This window comes from Halyomorpha halys, unplaced genomic scaffold, assembly GCF_000696795.3.
Source record: "Halyomorpha halys isolate HHAL.00 unplaced genomic scaffold, Hhal_1.1 Scaffold2400.1, whole genome shotgun sequence".
Taxonomy (NCBI): Eukaryota; Metazoa; Arthropoda; class Insecta; order Hemiptera; family Pentatomidae; genus Halyomorpha; species Halyomorpha halys.
In genome coordinates this window covers 27,331-43,119 of record NW_027108809.1, presented here as the reverse complement: position 1 = coordinate 43,119, position 15,789 = coordinate 27,331, and the positions used below count along the sequence as shown (strand labels likewise).

Sequence of the window (15,789 nt, the reverse complement as noted above, 5' to 3'; positions counted from 1 at the left end):
AAAAATAAAATAATAAATAAATAAAAAAAAATTAAAAATAATAAGAAAAAACTCTCCTAAAATATATGCCGACATAATTAAATTTATAAACTAAACTTACTAATTACTGTTATAAATATTTTATTATTCTTAATTGAATCGATTTAAAGATTAAATTATAATAATTCTATAATAAAAAATAGCTAATGTATAATATTAGGAATATTCTATTTATGTAAATAAAAAAATAATGACGTATATATTCCATAAATGTGGCATGAATCGTAACCAATTTTGATTTATTTTTGAGGTTTTATTTAATTTTTTGTCGATTTTTAATTAACTGTTTACTTGATATAAAAAAAAAAATTATGTTTTTTCCCCTTAACTATCAGTTCATATTAATCGTACTTAAACCAAAGTGGAAAACCCACTTATTTTTATATTAATTAGAAATATGAACATTTCTTTGATTTTCGAAAAAATTGAGGGTGACAGAGATATATTTATGATCAAGAGGCGGCTCAACAAGCCAAGATATCTATGAATTATATCTCTACCCATCAGGCCCTTATCTTGAATGATAAGGGAATCAGTAACCAGTTAATAAAGACAAATTATTAGTGCGTTCACTACAACAAGGATCTCATTGTCCTCTAGCAAAAATATTATGAAACAGCCTACTCATCTATCGCTATGGGATAATTTGGTATTTTAATCATATCGTATATAATATTATGCAACAATGAGAATCCTACTTAGATATTTCATTTATATTTATAATTCAAGATAAATTGAATTATTTATAAAATAAATATGAATATACCTTAGAAGAAATAGTCCGGATATAAAAACATCGAATGATGTTAATTCCGTTGACAGTTTATTTTGAATTTTAATAGCAATCGGCACGCTAAATTAATAAATAGAACAGACAAATTAATAATAATTCCCCAAAATAGGATACTTATTTCGATAAGACACAGGTTCTTTATTTGACTATAATTGAAGGGTTTCAATCATATCTTAGAGGACACATTTTTTTTTTTAAAAGTAATCTGAACGTCTGTTATCAGAACCAATCGAGTGATAGCTAGTTATATCCTACAGCTATAGGGGTTTTAGAAAGAATTAACTATAAAACTCATTAATACACTCAAAGAAAAAATATGAAGAATGTGGAATACAGAGAAAAATGAAAAGAGTGCTCATGCAAACCACAATACAATAAAACTCATCGTCGCACCAGAGCGTGGAATGTTGTTTATGAAATGTTGCAGCATTGAGATCAACTCATTGGGACTCATCTTTCCCTCATATCCAGAAGCAGCTGCATGAAATACCATATGACACGTGGAGTTCTTGCTAGAAATATTCCAAACCTATTTGCCGAAACGTGTTATTTTTAGGGGCTCACTTATACACTGCTCACTTATCACTTGTGGTGTTTTTGATAGAATCGCCCGAGCAATCACGTTCGTAATGTTTTACACTACATGGCGGTGTATCTGACTCATTTTACGTTGTTTTTTTTAATATAACGCGTTTTGTTAGCTACTCATAAATTGTACAATAATATAACACAAATATATTATACATAAAGAGGAAATATGAGAATAAAACCAATGTGTGCCCCAGCACATTATACAATTCGAAGAAAACCCACAACAAAAATACAAGTCAAAAACTCCTTAAAATGTAGGCCACTACAGAAGAAGGAAACAGTGCAGGACTAGAATATATATTCATGCTAAAAACCATAAATGAAATTCAGAAATAGGGATTATGAAAAAAAAAAGAGATAAATATAAATCAAATATGTAAAAATGAACGTTTTTTTGTTCGTACGTTTTGCACTTCCATACAGTTCATCCGATTGTGATGGGAATTTTTGCTAAAAGTTCAGGATTTTTCTAGGAAGATTATAGACTGGCCCGAGTTTTTTCGGTAAAAAAAAAGTTAGTACCAAAATTAAGCATTTCTGTCGTGAAGCTCAAAAAGTTTTTTTTTTTTTCCATTTTTTCATGGTTATCATTTTCTGAAAAATGAGAGAAAAAATATTAATGATTCTATTAAATGATTTTTTAATTAAAAATTAGATTTAATATCCTCCTTATAAGGGCGAAATACAAGTTTCAAATAAGTTAGCTGTTACCATAGTTACCCTCTTATAACTTCATCTATATATTAATTTATATCAAAGTTTCAATAGTGTTCAATTAATGTATACACTTCCTCAAACATAGCAATATCGAAGCATTGCTGGGTCTGCTAGTATAGTAAATAAAGGATAAAAAGATGGGTTACAAAGTTATATAATACAAAAAAACTTTTGTTTTATAAAGTAAGAAACGTGAAGAACTGTAAAATATGAGATAAATATAAAAAAATAAAAATAAAAGATATGGGAGGATGATAGATATACGCCTCATTTCGGAATCCATCCATATCCATTTACAACAGTAAACTGTCAATTATAAAGTTGATTAAGACTAACCTACCGACATATCTTATTAAACTAACATAATTTTTCTTTTAATTTTGCTATATGATCCACATTTCTGAAGTTAATTTATCAATTAATCTCCACATTCTTTTAATATTTATCCCATATTTTTTCCTTTTACTTCCATGAATTACTTTATAATTAATATATATTTTTATTATATAACATTACAAGGAATCTTTTATCCTTTATAGACTATATTTATATTTACATATTATATCTGTATCTCTAACTTCTTCCTTATACGTTTATGATGTTATAATTAATATTTTTCTTTTGGTTTTATATAGACTATACACAATTCATCGATCGGAGATAGAAAAGTGAAGCAAAAACAAATATAATGTGCGTCAAGATATTTGTAATCCCAAATTGGTATACCTCACGAGGCTCGAACATGAGATGGCGTGTTTCGGCTCTTACCTCCAATAATCCCCGCCATAAATCTCTTCCCATCGGAGCTATATTGTTCTTCTCTGTGACAAACCCTCCAAGAAACTGTATCTTGGAGAGTATTTCTATTATTTATTGCTTTCATACCTATAAACCTTTTAAATTAGAAAAAAAAACATTAAATATTATATCCGCTTCAGGACTAAGAATTATCAATTAGATAGAGAAATAACTATTTTATTTTTATTATTTTAGATTGTAAAGAGCTTAATATAGATTAAGAATTTTTGCTGAAAATAATAAAAAAAAATCAAAGCTGAAAGAAATTATAAATTGTAAATAAATAGTTTGATGTATATAAATGAATTAGCCAAAAATAGGTCAGTACTGCTCATCTTACTATTTTTATTTCCTTTTTTTTTTTCTGAAAATTGATTTTTCTTGAATTTATTATTTTTCTAGAAGGTATCTAATAACCTATATTCCAAGGTTAATGATATGGTGTTTGAAAATAAAATCTACGGAACGAGTCGTTGTTCAAAAATAGATGGATCAAGGAAATTATTTTTTTGCTTGAGTAAACGCAAGGAATGGACAGTATTTATTAACCCTTTTAGTACAAGAGCCGGGGGAAAAAAGGCAGTTATTTAACCACAATTTATGATTACTCTAATGAAAACCGTATATAATTATTAGTCAAAATTGATGAGTTTTCCAAGTATAGATAGGGGAATAAAAAATGGCGGCTGTTTCAAAACCTTAAAAAACATTAATTTTTCATTCGGAGCTCTATATCTTTAAAACTACCAACAACAATAGAAAATCTAAGAGAACATTATTTAAAGAACATTAAATTTGCTAAAATAAGAACCATAATAGAGCTATTTACGTCCAATAGTTCTCGAGATATAAATTTTTAAGGTCATATACTACTTTATAGTTCATTAAACTAGCTTTTTTAAGTGTTAATAGACATTTGTACGCCAAATGGTTTTTGAGATATAGATTTTTCAAAATAAATTCACTAACTACTGATGTTTTAGTATGTTCTGTAAAAAACGTTGTTGTTTTTTCAAAAAATTATATCAAAATAAATTTTGACTAGTAACTATACATAGTTCTCACTAAAGTAATCAAAAATTGGGGTGAAATAACTGTCTTTTTTCTTCTCTTGGGCTTTTGTACTATTTGGACTCGGCACTGTTTATCTACCAGCAACTCGAAACCACTTTTTCGCGAAAACGTACTCCCGGAAATTCTGATAGTATATATTACAACTTTCGAACTAATTGAAGTTCCAACTTTTCAGTTGATACTTCTTCTACGGAAATGTATTCTTTTACACTACTTGTGTCGCTATCAATATATGTTGGTTGGATATTATCGTCATCTCTATCATTACTATCACCTTCTGCTTGAATATTTATTTTGTTAAATCTGTTTGTACAAATGTTTGTACAAATCTGAAACTCGTCTTCACTGCTGCTTACATCACGAGGACTCACAAATGTTTTGCCGTTTTGTATGAATAAAAAATAATGATTATAAAATGAAAGAAAGGATAAGGAGACGGTTTGGAAATTACAAACAGTGGTAAATTACATAAATGTAGTGGTACAAGTTCTGTTTCGAAATGTAAGTGTATCGATGACATACGTTTGCACAAGCATAAACCAATGGACGACATTTAATCAATTCAATATAGAATCAAGTAGATATCAACTCGTAAAATACCTAAAAATCTCTTCAAAGTAGGATTAATGCTTCGAAAGATTATGGCGGAAGACAAATTTGAATACAGATCAACATACACAGAACTAAATTTTTTACATGATGCCTAAAAGCTTTCCTATTTTCGGCTTTGAGAAATCAAAGAAATTATATTTTTTCGAAACATTTTTTGAAGATTATTATATTTTAATTACTATGAACCAATTAATTTTTATTGGGATGTACCAGAACGATACTCATAATTAATAGTCATAACCGGTTTTTAAATTTTCATAGTTCCATTCATATATAATCGAAATAAAATAAAAACTTGATTACAAATAAATGGGAATTCAGGAATTTTAAACATTAACCACAAGATGAAGCGGAACAGTAGCCAAGAGAAGCGATCAGAAATCGATAGAGTGTATTCAGTAATTCATTGGAGCGCTGCTCCAGCCAAGTTTAATTAATACTGGCCAACCAACCCCGTCATTACAAAAGGTAGAAGTCAACTGTGATTTGGTGGCCAGCTCTCTGGAAGTTAATACAGCAACAAGTCGGTCTGTTACAGAGGGGTTAAAAGTGAGTATGACACATTCAGAGATAAATATAAGATTGAAGAAGTTTGTCGGGGGTGCGATCAGCAAAGAACAACATAAATAAACAAAAGCATATTTATTTATTTTATGCCTAAGTTTCGACCTGAGTTTCAGGTCTTCATCAGGGCTATAGAACAAAAGAGATAACAACAACATTTAGAAAAACATACAATTGAAAAGGAATAGTATGGAAACAAATTTAGAATTATACAAAATATTGAATTAAATCATAAATGATAAGAAATTAATAACTAATAATTGAATAGTAAAAAATTTTTAATTGATTGATAATCGTGGAATTAGATGGTAGTAGATTGAAAACAGCGACAGATGAAATATAATATCATGTAGGTAAGAAGATATGTATAATATAAGATGTGCAAATAGTGTCTAAAAAACTGAAAAAATAAATAAATAAATTGAATCTACAAATTAAACACTATGACAGACAATGAAAAATAGTGAGTGGCTTACATCTGAATTACAGTGTGAGTATTAACTTATATACCTATACTAAAAATATAAATATATATGCATATATACTCCATTAATCTACGGTCAACTATCTACACCTCACATTAATCTACGGTCAACTATCTACACCTCAACATTAATCTACGGTCAACTATCTACACCTCATCCCCCCGACAAACTTCTCCAATCATTAATCTACGGTCAACTATCTACACCTCATTATAAAAATAAGATAATGGCAAGTAGAATTTATATAATTATAATGAAAGCCTAACGAACCCGAAGGTTTGATGCCGATACCACTAAACGCTCTCTGCATACATCATTCCAGTGATGCCCCTCCAAATAATTCCAATTCTACTAAATCAGTTTTAACGCAATCCTCCCATATACGTTTCGTATGGGTAGCCCAGGGACGTTACCTGTCGGTTCAGTGATTATAAACCGCTCGTTACTAAGCCCTAGAACCTTACACGCCCATCTTATACGGCATGCAATAACTTGAATTATATATACAGGGTGTAGGTCCCTTAATTCAGCATTGTGTAATCTCCTAAATTCTACCGTTAATTCATCCTTTTATACGTAATACACAAACAATTAATTAACAAAATCGATAAAGCGACTTCTGGATAGTGAGTATTATCGTTAAGCCTACTTCATTCTGTCACATTCTCTCTGAACTAGAAGTAAGTTATGAAAAAGATATATTAATTTATGTAAATTATATAAGTTATTTATCATTCTTTAAAACTAAATTACAACAGGTTGCTCAAGAGTGAACAATGAGATGGTTGCTATACAAATACGTTTACCACATTGCCATTAAGATATATGAGACTATTTTCAAAGGTAATTATATAAGTAGCTGTGCCCCAGTAACAATTCCTTATCAGGACAAACAACCAACGTCTCTAATCAGTATTTACACGAGGCCTCGTACCGTCTTATGGCCTACGCTCAGCCGGTTCAGATTAAAAAGAAATCCATTCATGATTTCTTGATCCTACGAGTTACCAAAATTTTCGAAAAAAAAAAAAATTCGAAATGGTTCACTAATCCACTAAGTTAGGATTATGATATATCTTTCTTCTTTTTTTTGCAACGAAAACATAATTAATATTTAGGTAATATGATTATTATTTTTTGGCCTATAAGAAATTAACTTTCTAAATAACGTGTTTTAAATTTCGCAAATTTGTATATTTCCTCAAAATTACTTAAAATACTATTATGAATTAATATTTTTGACAATAGTGTATATAGTTTCAGTTTGAGCATTGTAAGGAAATAATTCAACTGTAAGATCAAAATGGAGTGAAACAGGCATGTAGAGAAACTATTGGTTGCACTCAAATCATATTTCTACACTAGAAGGTCTCGAGACCATCTTCTTTTTAGGCGCCTCAAGGGATTGTCAGAAATAGAAGTTAGAAACTAGAGGGTTTTGTTGGTTAGGGAGTTTATTATGGAAGGAATGATCTGGTTCGGGCTAGATCGATTACAAATGAAAAATTAAGGTCTTTATGGATGATTTTATTTGCGACAAAGTAAGGAGTATTGAGGATTTTAAGAAGGTTTTTTGATTGTAAGGATTCGATACGAGAGGCATTCTAAGGTTTAGTGGAGCCCCAAAGCTCAAATCCGTATGTCCAGATTGGCCTTATAATTGTCATGTAGATCTGTCTTTTGTAATGAATATGAAGTTTAGACTGTTTAATAAGTGCTGTAATATTCGAAATCTAAGACCAGTTTCCTGTCTTTTCAGTCTTGTTCGTCCAGATGCAGTCCAAGGTAGCAGATCTGTTCAACAGGGGGTAAGAGCAACATTATTAAAGGATACTTTAGGGCAGTCAGTAGTTTACATAGTTTTACTAGTTATAAAAAAAATAGATAGGTGTAAATAATGAAAGAATTTGATAATTAATTCAAGGAGATAAGAGGACAAATATTTATTATATTTAATTTGTAAGTATTTATGCTTGAAAAAAAAACATTCTACATACAATAATATAGACGTCTTATATACCATTGGAGAGCCAAAGATTTTAGAAAATATAATATTTAACATAGAAAGTCGTATAATATACATATGAATGAAGGTACATGAATAGTGACAAAGAACACATAAATAAAGGTCTCTTTTAACTTGATTTTGACTGAGCGCATGCGCATAATTCCATCCCGCCAGCCTGTTAACTGTTGTTCTCTTACGTAATTATTGAATGACTAATTTTTTTTATTTCACATAAACTATAGATGGACCTTTCAGTGGATATCATAACAAACTCTATAAAATCATTCATGGAACTTTAAATATCGAATCTATAACAATTGCGTATCGAAAAAAAAGTTAAATGTAGAATATGAAATCTATTTTTATTTATTTCAACCATAAATACCATGTAAGTATGGTGTAAATACCACTTTACACAATTTTAATACTTCTCTTTTCCAAAAGTATGGTAGAAAAATGTGAAAAGATTTAGTCAATCTTTTAAATAAAAGAGCTCTTTTCGACAATTAGTATAGGAAAATATTGCCACAGTGGACAATATAAAAATATCTGTTCCGAGTGAATATTAATTTCAACTCGAAATAGTAAGTGAAATTTTCATGATGCATAAACAGATTACAATACATGTTATTAAAACATTAAACCATGATTTTAGTAAACATCAAGAGTTATACATTTTAACTCCCTAATTCCCTTGCCTTATAAGGACTAAGGACTAAATAGAAACAGCTGCCAAAATCTACTCCGCAAATAGAACTCGCTGATTTTTAATGTTAAACTCTACATAGGAATTCCTTAGCAGGAGTAAAATTTATATAAATATTACTATAGCGCTCATAATTATTAATCAAAAATATTGAAAAAAATAAAATTGACAATCCACAATATATAGATGAATTTGGATTTGTAAGTGTTATTATTGCTTATTATATTAATTCTCGTTATTTTTTCTAACAGGCGTAATGAAAAAAGCATTAGAATGCTACCTATGCATGCTACATTTTAAATTGGGTTATATTATTTTATTTTAAAAATTTAATAACACAAATACTTTTGTAACAAAAAAAAGTCTATTGTCAAGCTCTTGTTTTTTTTACAAAAATATTTTTTGATGGTTACGATAAGGGTGCTAATGTTCTCAAAACTAATTTTTTTTAAATAACATAATATAACCCAATTTAAAAGTTCTTACGCATCATACTACATCAATACGTCAATTAGGAAAAAAAAAAGAATTAATAACACACATTTATCTTAAACATGAAAAAATATTCTTATTAAAAAAAAAAAAATAATAATAAAATCACAAAGAACTTGACAATAGACTTTTTTCTTCTTTTTATAAAAACTTATTTCTATTTCCGTATCCAAAATGTTTAAAAGTGATATAATCACGTCATAATTAAATTTTGTAAGCATTATTTTTTCAATAATGAATAACACACTATTAATTAAAGTGCTTAAATTTATTGTCCTTCCATTATGTATCACATTTTATTTAATATTTATTAAAAAATTACCAAAATTCACATATTTAAAATAAATAATAATATACAATTTTATATGTGTAGTCAATGAGGTGACTGTCATAAGAAAAGACGTCTGAAATAAAATACTTCAGTAAATATAGAGAGAACTCACAGTTACATTAGAAAAAACATATATATCACAATATACAGTGAGTACCATAGATGCTGAGAAATATGTGGTCATAAAAGGACCTCAAGAACAACAAAACAGTTAAAATGGACTATGCTCCCATTCCAAAATAAAATAAGATGTGAAATTCCATATCAAGTTAGTTTCAATAGTTTCTGAAAATAATTATAAATTAATAAAATAAATAATAAGCAAAATAATATTTTTAATGTAGCTATAACAAATAAAAAAAAAGTAAAAATTAATAATTATTTTAAATTGAGCACTGAACGAAATAAAATTTTAACTATCATAGTAACGCAACCGCAAAATATACACTCTATATTTATATTAAACCTATATATATATTAAATAATATTTTTTTTTTACTATTACATGATACATAGTTTTGATCTTGAGATTAAGTCTCAATAAGGTAATAATAAACAACAATATTTTGGCCAAGTTTCAAGGTATTACTGTTCTCATTTTTATGCCCCCCCCCCCCCAGTGAAATATAAACATTTAAAAAAAAAGATTTTTTTAACTAATTACATTTGCAGAAGTTTTTAATATTAAAATGAGTGAAATGGAGAAATGTTGGATAAAAGTGTGAGGTATTTGGTTTTCCCATATCCTTATCTATTCATTTCAGCATGCAGTCTGTTTAGCATTCTATAAATTTTTTTAATGTTAGTGTTCGTAATTGTGTCCTATATGTTCATGAAAGTTGAGTCACATGAACCTGTCTGTATTGACAGTTAGTATGTAGAATACGTATATTAAATGTAGAAGAAGTATTCAATGAAGAATTACAACGTTACAATATTTGCTTAAACTCAATTTTTCGAAACCTTAAAAAAATATATAATGTTTATCAAAGGGCAAGAATATGAGCATAAACAGATTTCGAAACGTCGCCAAAATATAGTTGTTTATTATTGACCGAACCTCGAGATCTTCAAATAAATATATACACATACGTTGTATATATGTATATGTCTGTATATACACTATGTTCGGCAAATATAGGTTTCGGTTTACCCAAGATAGCTTTGATCTACATGATATTAGAAGACAGGATTTAAAGAACCAACAGTCCAGTCAACAGAGATAGTTGAAACAGTGCCCAGTGAGTAGGTGGTTTTGGGGTCATCAAAGGTAGTGTCTTTAAAAGCAACATACACTCGCTCTCTCTAATACAGGAATTTCGTATAGAAATTTAATTCAAGTATTTACAAAAGAACGGTAACTGTGGTCCATAAAAAAAAAAAAAATCATAAAAATAACAATTAATAATTTAGTTTCGATACTTTTTTTTTTTAAGTTAAAACATTTTTGCCAGTGAATAGAAAGAAAACAATTCTGGTCTATACAGGAAAAATCACCAAATTGATTTAATGTATATTTTTAAAAATAATATTTCCCGAAAAGTCACTTATCAAATGGTAAATAAAAATAAAAAGTCGGCCCAGCACCACACAGATCAGGTCAGCTTCCTCAATATTTCCATTTTGTAATCATTCATATTATAAAATCAATGATACTTGGGATTAAACTCGGTGAGACCGTTTTTTAAATATAGGAGTTTCAAAATAATTTTGCGAATGCGTAACCCAAAATAGTGGTTAAAATGTAATAGAATTTAAATTAGGTACTGACCGTTTCAGTAATATCGGTGTGTCAAAGAAAAATACGTTTGAGCTTCCAACAAAATACTCTTTAATAGAAAACAAAAAATATGTTGATAATTATATCAACAATGACAGTTAAAATTTGAATAACAAAAATATATTACAGTAAAACTTGTATAAAACGGTTTTTCTTAATAAGGGTGAATATAAAAAAAAACAAAAAAAAAAAAAAAAAACTAAAATGATATAAATATTACCACGTGATAATTATTATGTAAAATCTCAAGTTTTGAGGGAGGGGTTTGAATTATTTTTTCTACATACACTAAATCCAATCACACAATGACCAAGTGTCTCTTAGTGCTATTAATACCCTCTAAAAAAATAAATGGAGAAAGTTTCTAATAAAATGGAGCCGAAATGCGGGAAAAAAAATAACAAAGCTTCCTTCTTGGTTTATTTTAATTTTTAATTGACGAAAATTTACTCGCTAATTTGAAATAATAATTAAATAACTATATACATACGTATATAAAATCTTTAAGGCATACTTTCTAATTAAAATATCTTTTCGGTAATGCTCTATTATAATTGGCAAAAAACATAACCATATAACTTTTTTCTAAATGAGTGAACTTTAGTTCTGGAGTCATGAATGAATGAGGATTCATATTCAATTAATTGTGTCCGTTATAAAAAAGTGATGCTGGGGAATAAATTTGGTGTCCGCATTCAAGGTAGAGAGGTTCCGTAATGAAGGGGTTTCAAATCAATTAAATAAGTACCTTATTGGCCGAGAACGGATAATGAAAATAAAGTAAAAATTTAAGAGGGTACCTGTTATGCAGGGGTGTCCGTTAAGAAAAGTTTGACTATCTTTAGAATGTAGTAATAATTTTCGGAAAGAATTGATTCAAGTAAGATTTAATATTTAACCGGATAGGTCGTTTTATTATTCAATTTCTAGTTCAAAGTAGCTATTAAAAGTTGGAATTTTTTTTTAAATTTGAATAAATCCAATAATCCAATCCAGGAATAAATCTAGAAAAGAAATGACATTTTCGTTCCTTTTTCAGGTTTTGAGGAGGAATCAAATAAGGAAGAATTAAATTTCGATTGAATAACAAATATATCATTCACTTCTTAATAATTAAGAATGAAGAATACAATCAGGTCCATCAATTCACCGTCTTTGATATTAAATGTGTTAATAATATTATTTATTAATTTTTATACTCAGAAATATTTAATACTGTAACAGAATTGATGTTCAAAATTGAAATAGTTATTTGAACATCCATCAAACCTGAATTTCCCAGAGCAGCACTATAAAATCCATAACAGGATTTAGGACCTTACTAAGAGAGATGAAATGTTTACTTCAACTTCTGGGATAAATAATAGTCCATAATTATTTGATTATCTGAAAATTATCCTTAATCACTGTAGCCAAGCAAGCAGCTAAATGTTCCAATGATTAATTCACAACTACTAGCTAATTCTAGTACCAAATCTCCTTAAGTAACTTCAAGTTTATGTTTTAAAGCTGTTGAACACCATTAAGTTGTTAATGTTAACACCGGTATTAACATTAATATTTAATAAATAATTTTCAATAAGCAGAAGAAAGGTATGCAATTTACGAAAAATAATGAATACAATGGGCACTTCCCCCCCTCCAAATCTAAAATTTTGAAATTTCGATTTCATTTTAGCGGGTAATACCAGGTATATAATTCTTTTTTTTTTTTTACGGATTCTGGTAGTAAGAATTCATACTCGATACTTTTTTCATCCTACGCGTCCATGAGACGGCAAAAAAAAAAAAATGATTTTTTTAAAGATTTGCGTTAAAAAGGAGTGAAAATTGCAAAAAAAAAAAAAAAAAACGTTAAAGAACATAAGATAGTTTCAGAATTAAATGTACCGGAAGAATACGTCATCATAACTAATGTATTCTTCAATTGAGGACTCATAATCTCAAAAGATCTAGTTTACTCGGCCGATCAAGGGAACTCAAAAAATTATGACAGATTCTTTTAGGAAATTGGATTATAAAACGATTTTTGTTTGTACGTTTTACTGAGTTTCCAAACCGTTAACGCGCAAAATCCTAGAAATCCGTAAAAATCGTTTTAGCCTCAAGGAGCAAACTTCATTTGAACTATACTTTAATGATATTAAAATAAATAGTAATTGGTCTATTGCCAAAATATTACTTATTTATTTTTCTCTAAATCCACATATTATTTTAACTTATTATGTATCCCCCTAAAATCATGTCTTTTTAAAAAAAGGTGTTCTTAATTATAGTTGCGTTGCAGTTATTGTAGTGTCACCAACACATGTCATCCATGCCAAACCCAATAATTTTTTTTTTTTTTTTTTTATGAAATTAATATTCTTGTGTGATTACGACTGAATATTGATACGAAAAGGAGATAAAAAATGTACTTACTAAGGATCTTAGAGATACTAAAGGATAAAAGCTGACTTACTCGAATCGCATCATCTTCAGGAATTTTATTTTTTCACATTTTTCCTCACATTCTATGACGTTGGATCCATAATAAAACAATAATATTTTGTCTAATTTCACGTTCTTATGCTAATATAATTCATAATAATACGGTCTATGAATCAATTTTATTCTTGATTTATACACCTATATATTTTATTGCTAACATTAATTTATGTATATGATAATAATCAAAGAACAAGCTATATAGGCTAAGTTATATTATATTAGTATACGAACGTAAAATAAGACAAAATATTACTGTAAAAATATAATTCTAAATATCTGAATATTGAGAAAAATTAATATTCTTGAAAATGAGGCTTTGGCAATCGAAACGTTTCATGATGAAAAAAATAAAATAAAATAAGGCAATTAAGATGAAAGTAATAATTAACAAGCGCATTATTGTTATAAAAAATTATTAATTTTATTTAGGTTAAATAAAACATGTTTTCACTCTCTAACTTCACTAACTGTAGGAACTTACCTAAAATGAGTAGTTATTAAAAATATTCTAGGCCAATTCAGGTAATAAATTCCAGAAACAAACAGATGGTAGTCACTTACCTAAAAAAAAAAAAAAAAAAAGAAAGTGTTGAAAATTTCATTTACATAAGATATATAGTAAGACATAAATTTAACAAATAATTACATGTTAAGTCAAAATTATATAATATTTTTGATATATAAATTATATATGATAGAACATTTTAGTTTGCAATATATCATAACCTGTATTGCAGTCATAAAAATATGAACAACTAATAATAATTAATTATATTAATAATGAGTGGTATTAATAAAAAATACTGAACAGAACGAACTAATTTTTTGAAAATGAAACATTAATTAAATATTTTTTACACAAACTTTTTAGTTATTTTTTCTTTACGTCATTGTTTTTTTTTTTTATTAGACATTAAAAATTGAATTAAATATGAAACATAATACAATCCTAAACGCATATAAATAAAACAATTGTAGAGACATGTGGTATAATTCAAAAGAAAATTCCCGCCACTATTACATTCCGACACAATATATTCAGAATATATATTTAAAGAGAGACAGGAATACATATACTATGTGTACAGTACAGTGGACAATAAATTCGACAACAAACGACTCCTGGGACACTTTATGGTGGGTATGAATGTCTACGGCAGACACGTGTTAAAGAACGAGTTCAATAAGCAGGGAAACTGTATCACACAGCTCTAATAAAATATTTTTATGATTTATGTATAAAAAATATTAAGCAGAAAGAACTTGATATTTAATACTTCTTCAAAGTGAAAATTATAAATTTTCTTTAAATTTCAAATTAAGCACTCGTGATATTTTGTAATTGATCTTGATCATTAATATTATAATATTCCTATCAAATATAGAAAAGTTTTATTGTTGCCGAGAAACAGGGGATTTTTGGGGCACTAAATACTGGAAATAATAAATTAGGAGTTCGCAATTAAGAAGATACCAAAATGACTAATAATTATTGTATAATATATATATATTTAAGAGTGAAAAAATTAAATTACAATATTTTGGCAAGGCCAGTTCCATTTCGGCCTATACAAAAATGATAATAAAATTTATTTTCCTAGTGTATTTTTAAATAGATTCAGTACACCATCGATATATTGAAACATAGTATAATTTCAAAGTTCCCATATTACATCCATAAGTTAAATTGAACACGCATATGCAGTAAATAACCAACCAACATTTTTATTGATATGTGATATCTATACATAATAGAGATATAGAGGAAGGATATTCTTCGTGTTAATAGCGCAACATTAAATCCTTTAATACTTAATCGATAAAGCTGGTAAAACTTAATTAAATAGAAATGTCGGTTGGTTAAATTCAAAATGTTTTTATTTAATTCTCATATAACAAATAATTGATTGTGTAATATTGAAATATCGGTGATCAAGCAACTAACTCAAAGGACCCGAGTTCGAATCCAGCTGCGGGAGAAAATTATTTGCTGTTTCATTGTAGCCGTGGGTTCGGGAGCCCACCAGGGAGCACTCAGGCATATAAATTGGGTACAAATCTGGCGGCGCAAAGGCCGTAATTCTGACCAAATCACCTCCTAGCACAACTGTTGGTCCAGTAACAGAACTTCCTTACAAAGTACCCTTCATGGGTTGCAGCGGTACAGATTTATTTTTTTGTTTTTTAATGTATCCTATAAAATTATTGATCCTATAAAAAAATAGCTACATTGTTATAGGTACTTTTTTTATACAGATTCTGAAATTGTTTTATATTGTTTTGTTGATTTTTAAGTTTTGAATAATCTT

General features: G+C 28.1%; 1 protein-coding gene across 3 annotated transcripts in view; it reads right to left on the bottom strand.

The window, feature by feature from the left end:
• Positions 1-15,789, bottom strand: part of LOC106691478 (uncharacterized) — a gene marked incomplete at its 5' end in the record, with an annotated part of 68,659 nt that overhangs the window by 30,746 nt on the left and 22,124 nt on the right. The window contains 1 exon segment of one of the 3 annotated variants that reach the window (XM_067047131.1): positions 7,414-7,467. In XM_067047131.1, the coding sequence (XP_066903232.1) occupies positions 7,429-7,467 (39 nt within the window). 3 annotated transcript variants of the gene reach the window in all.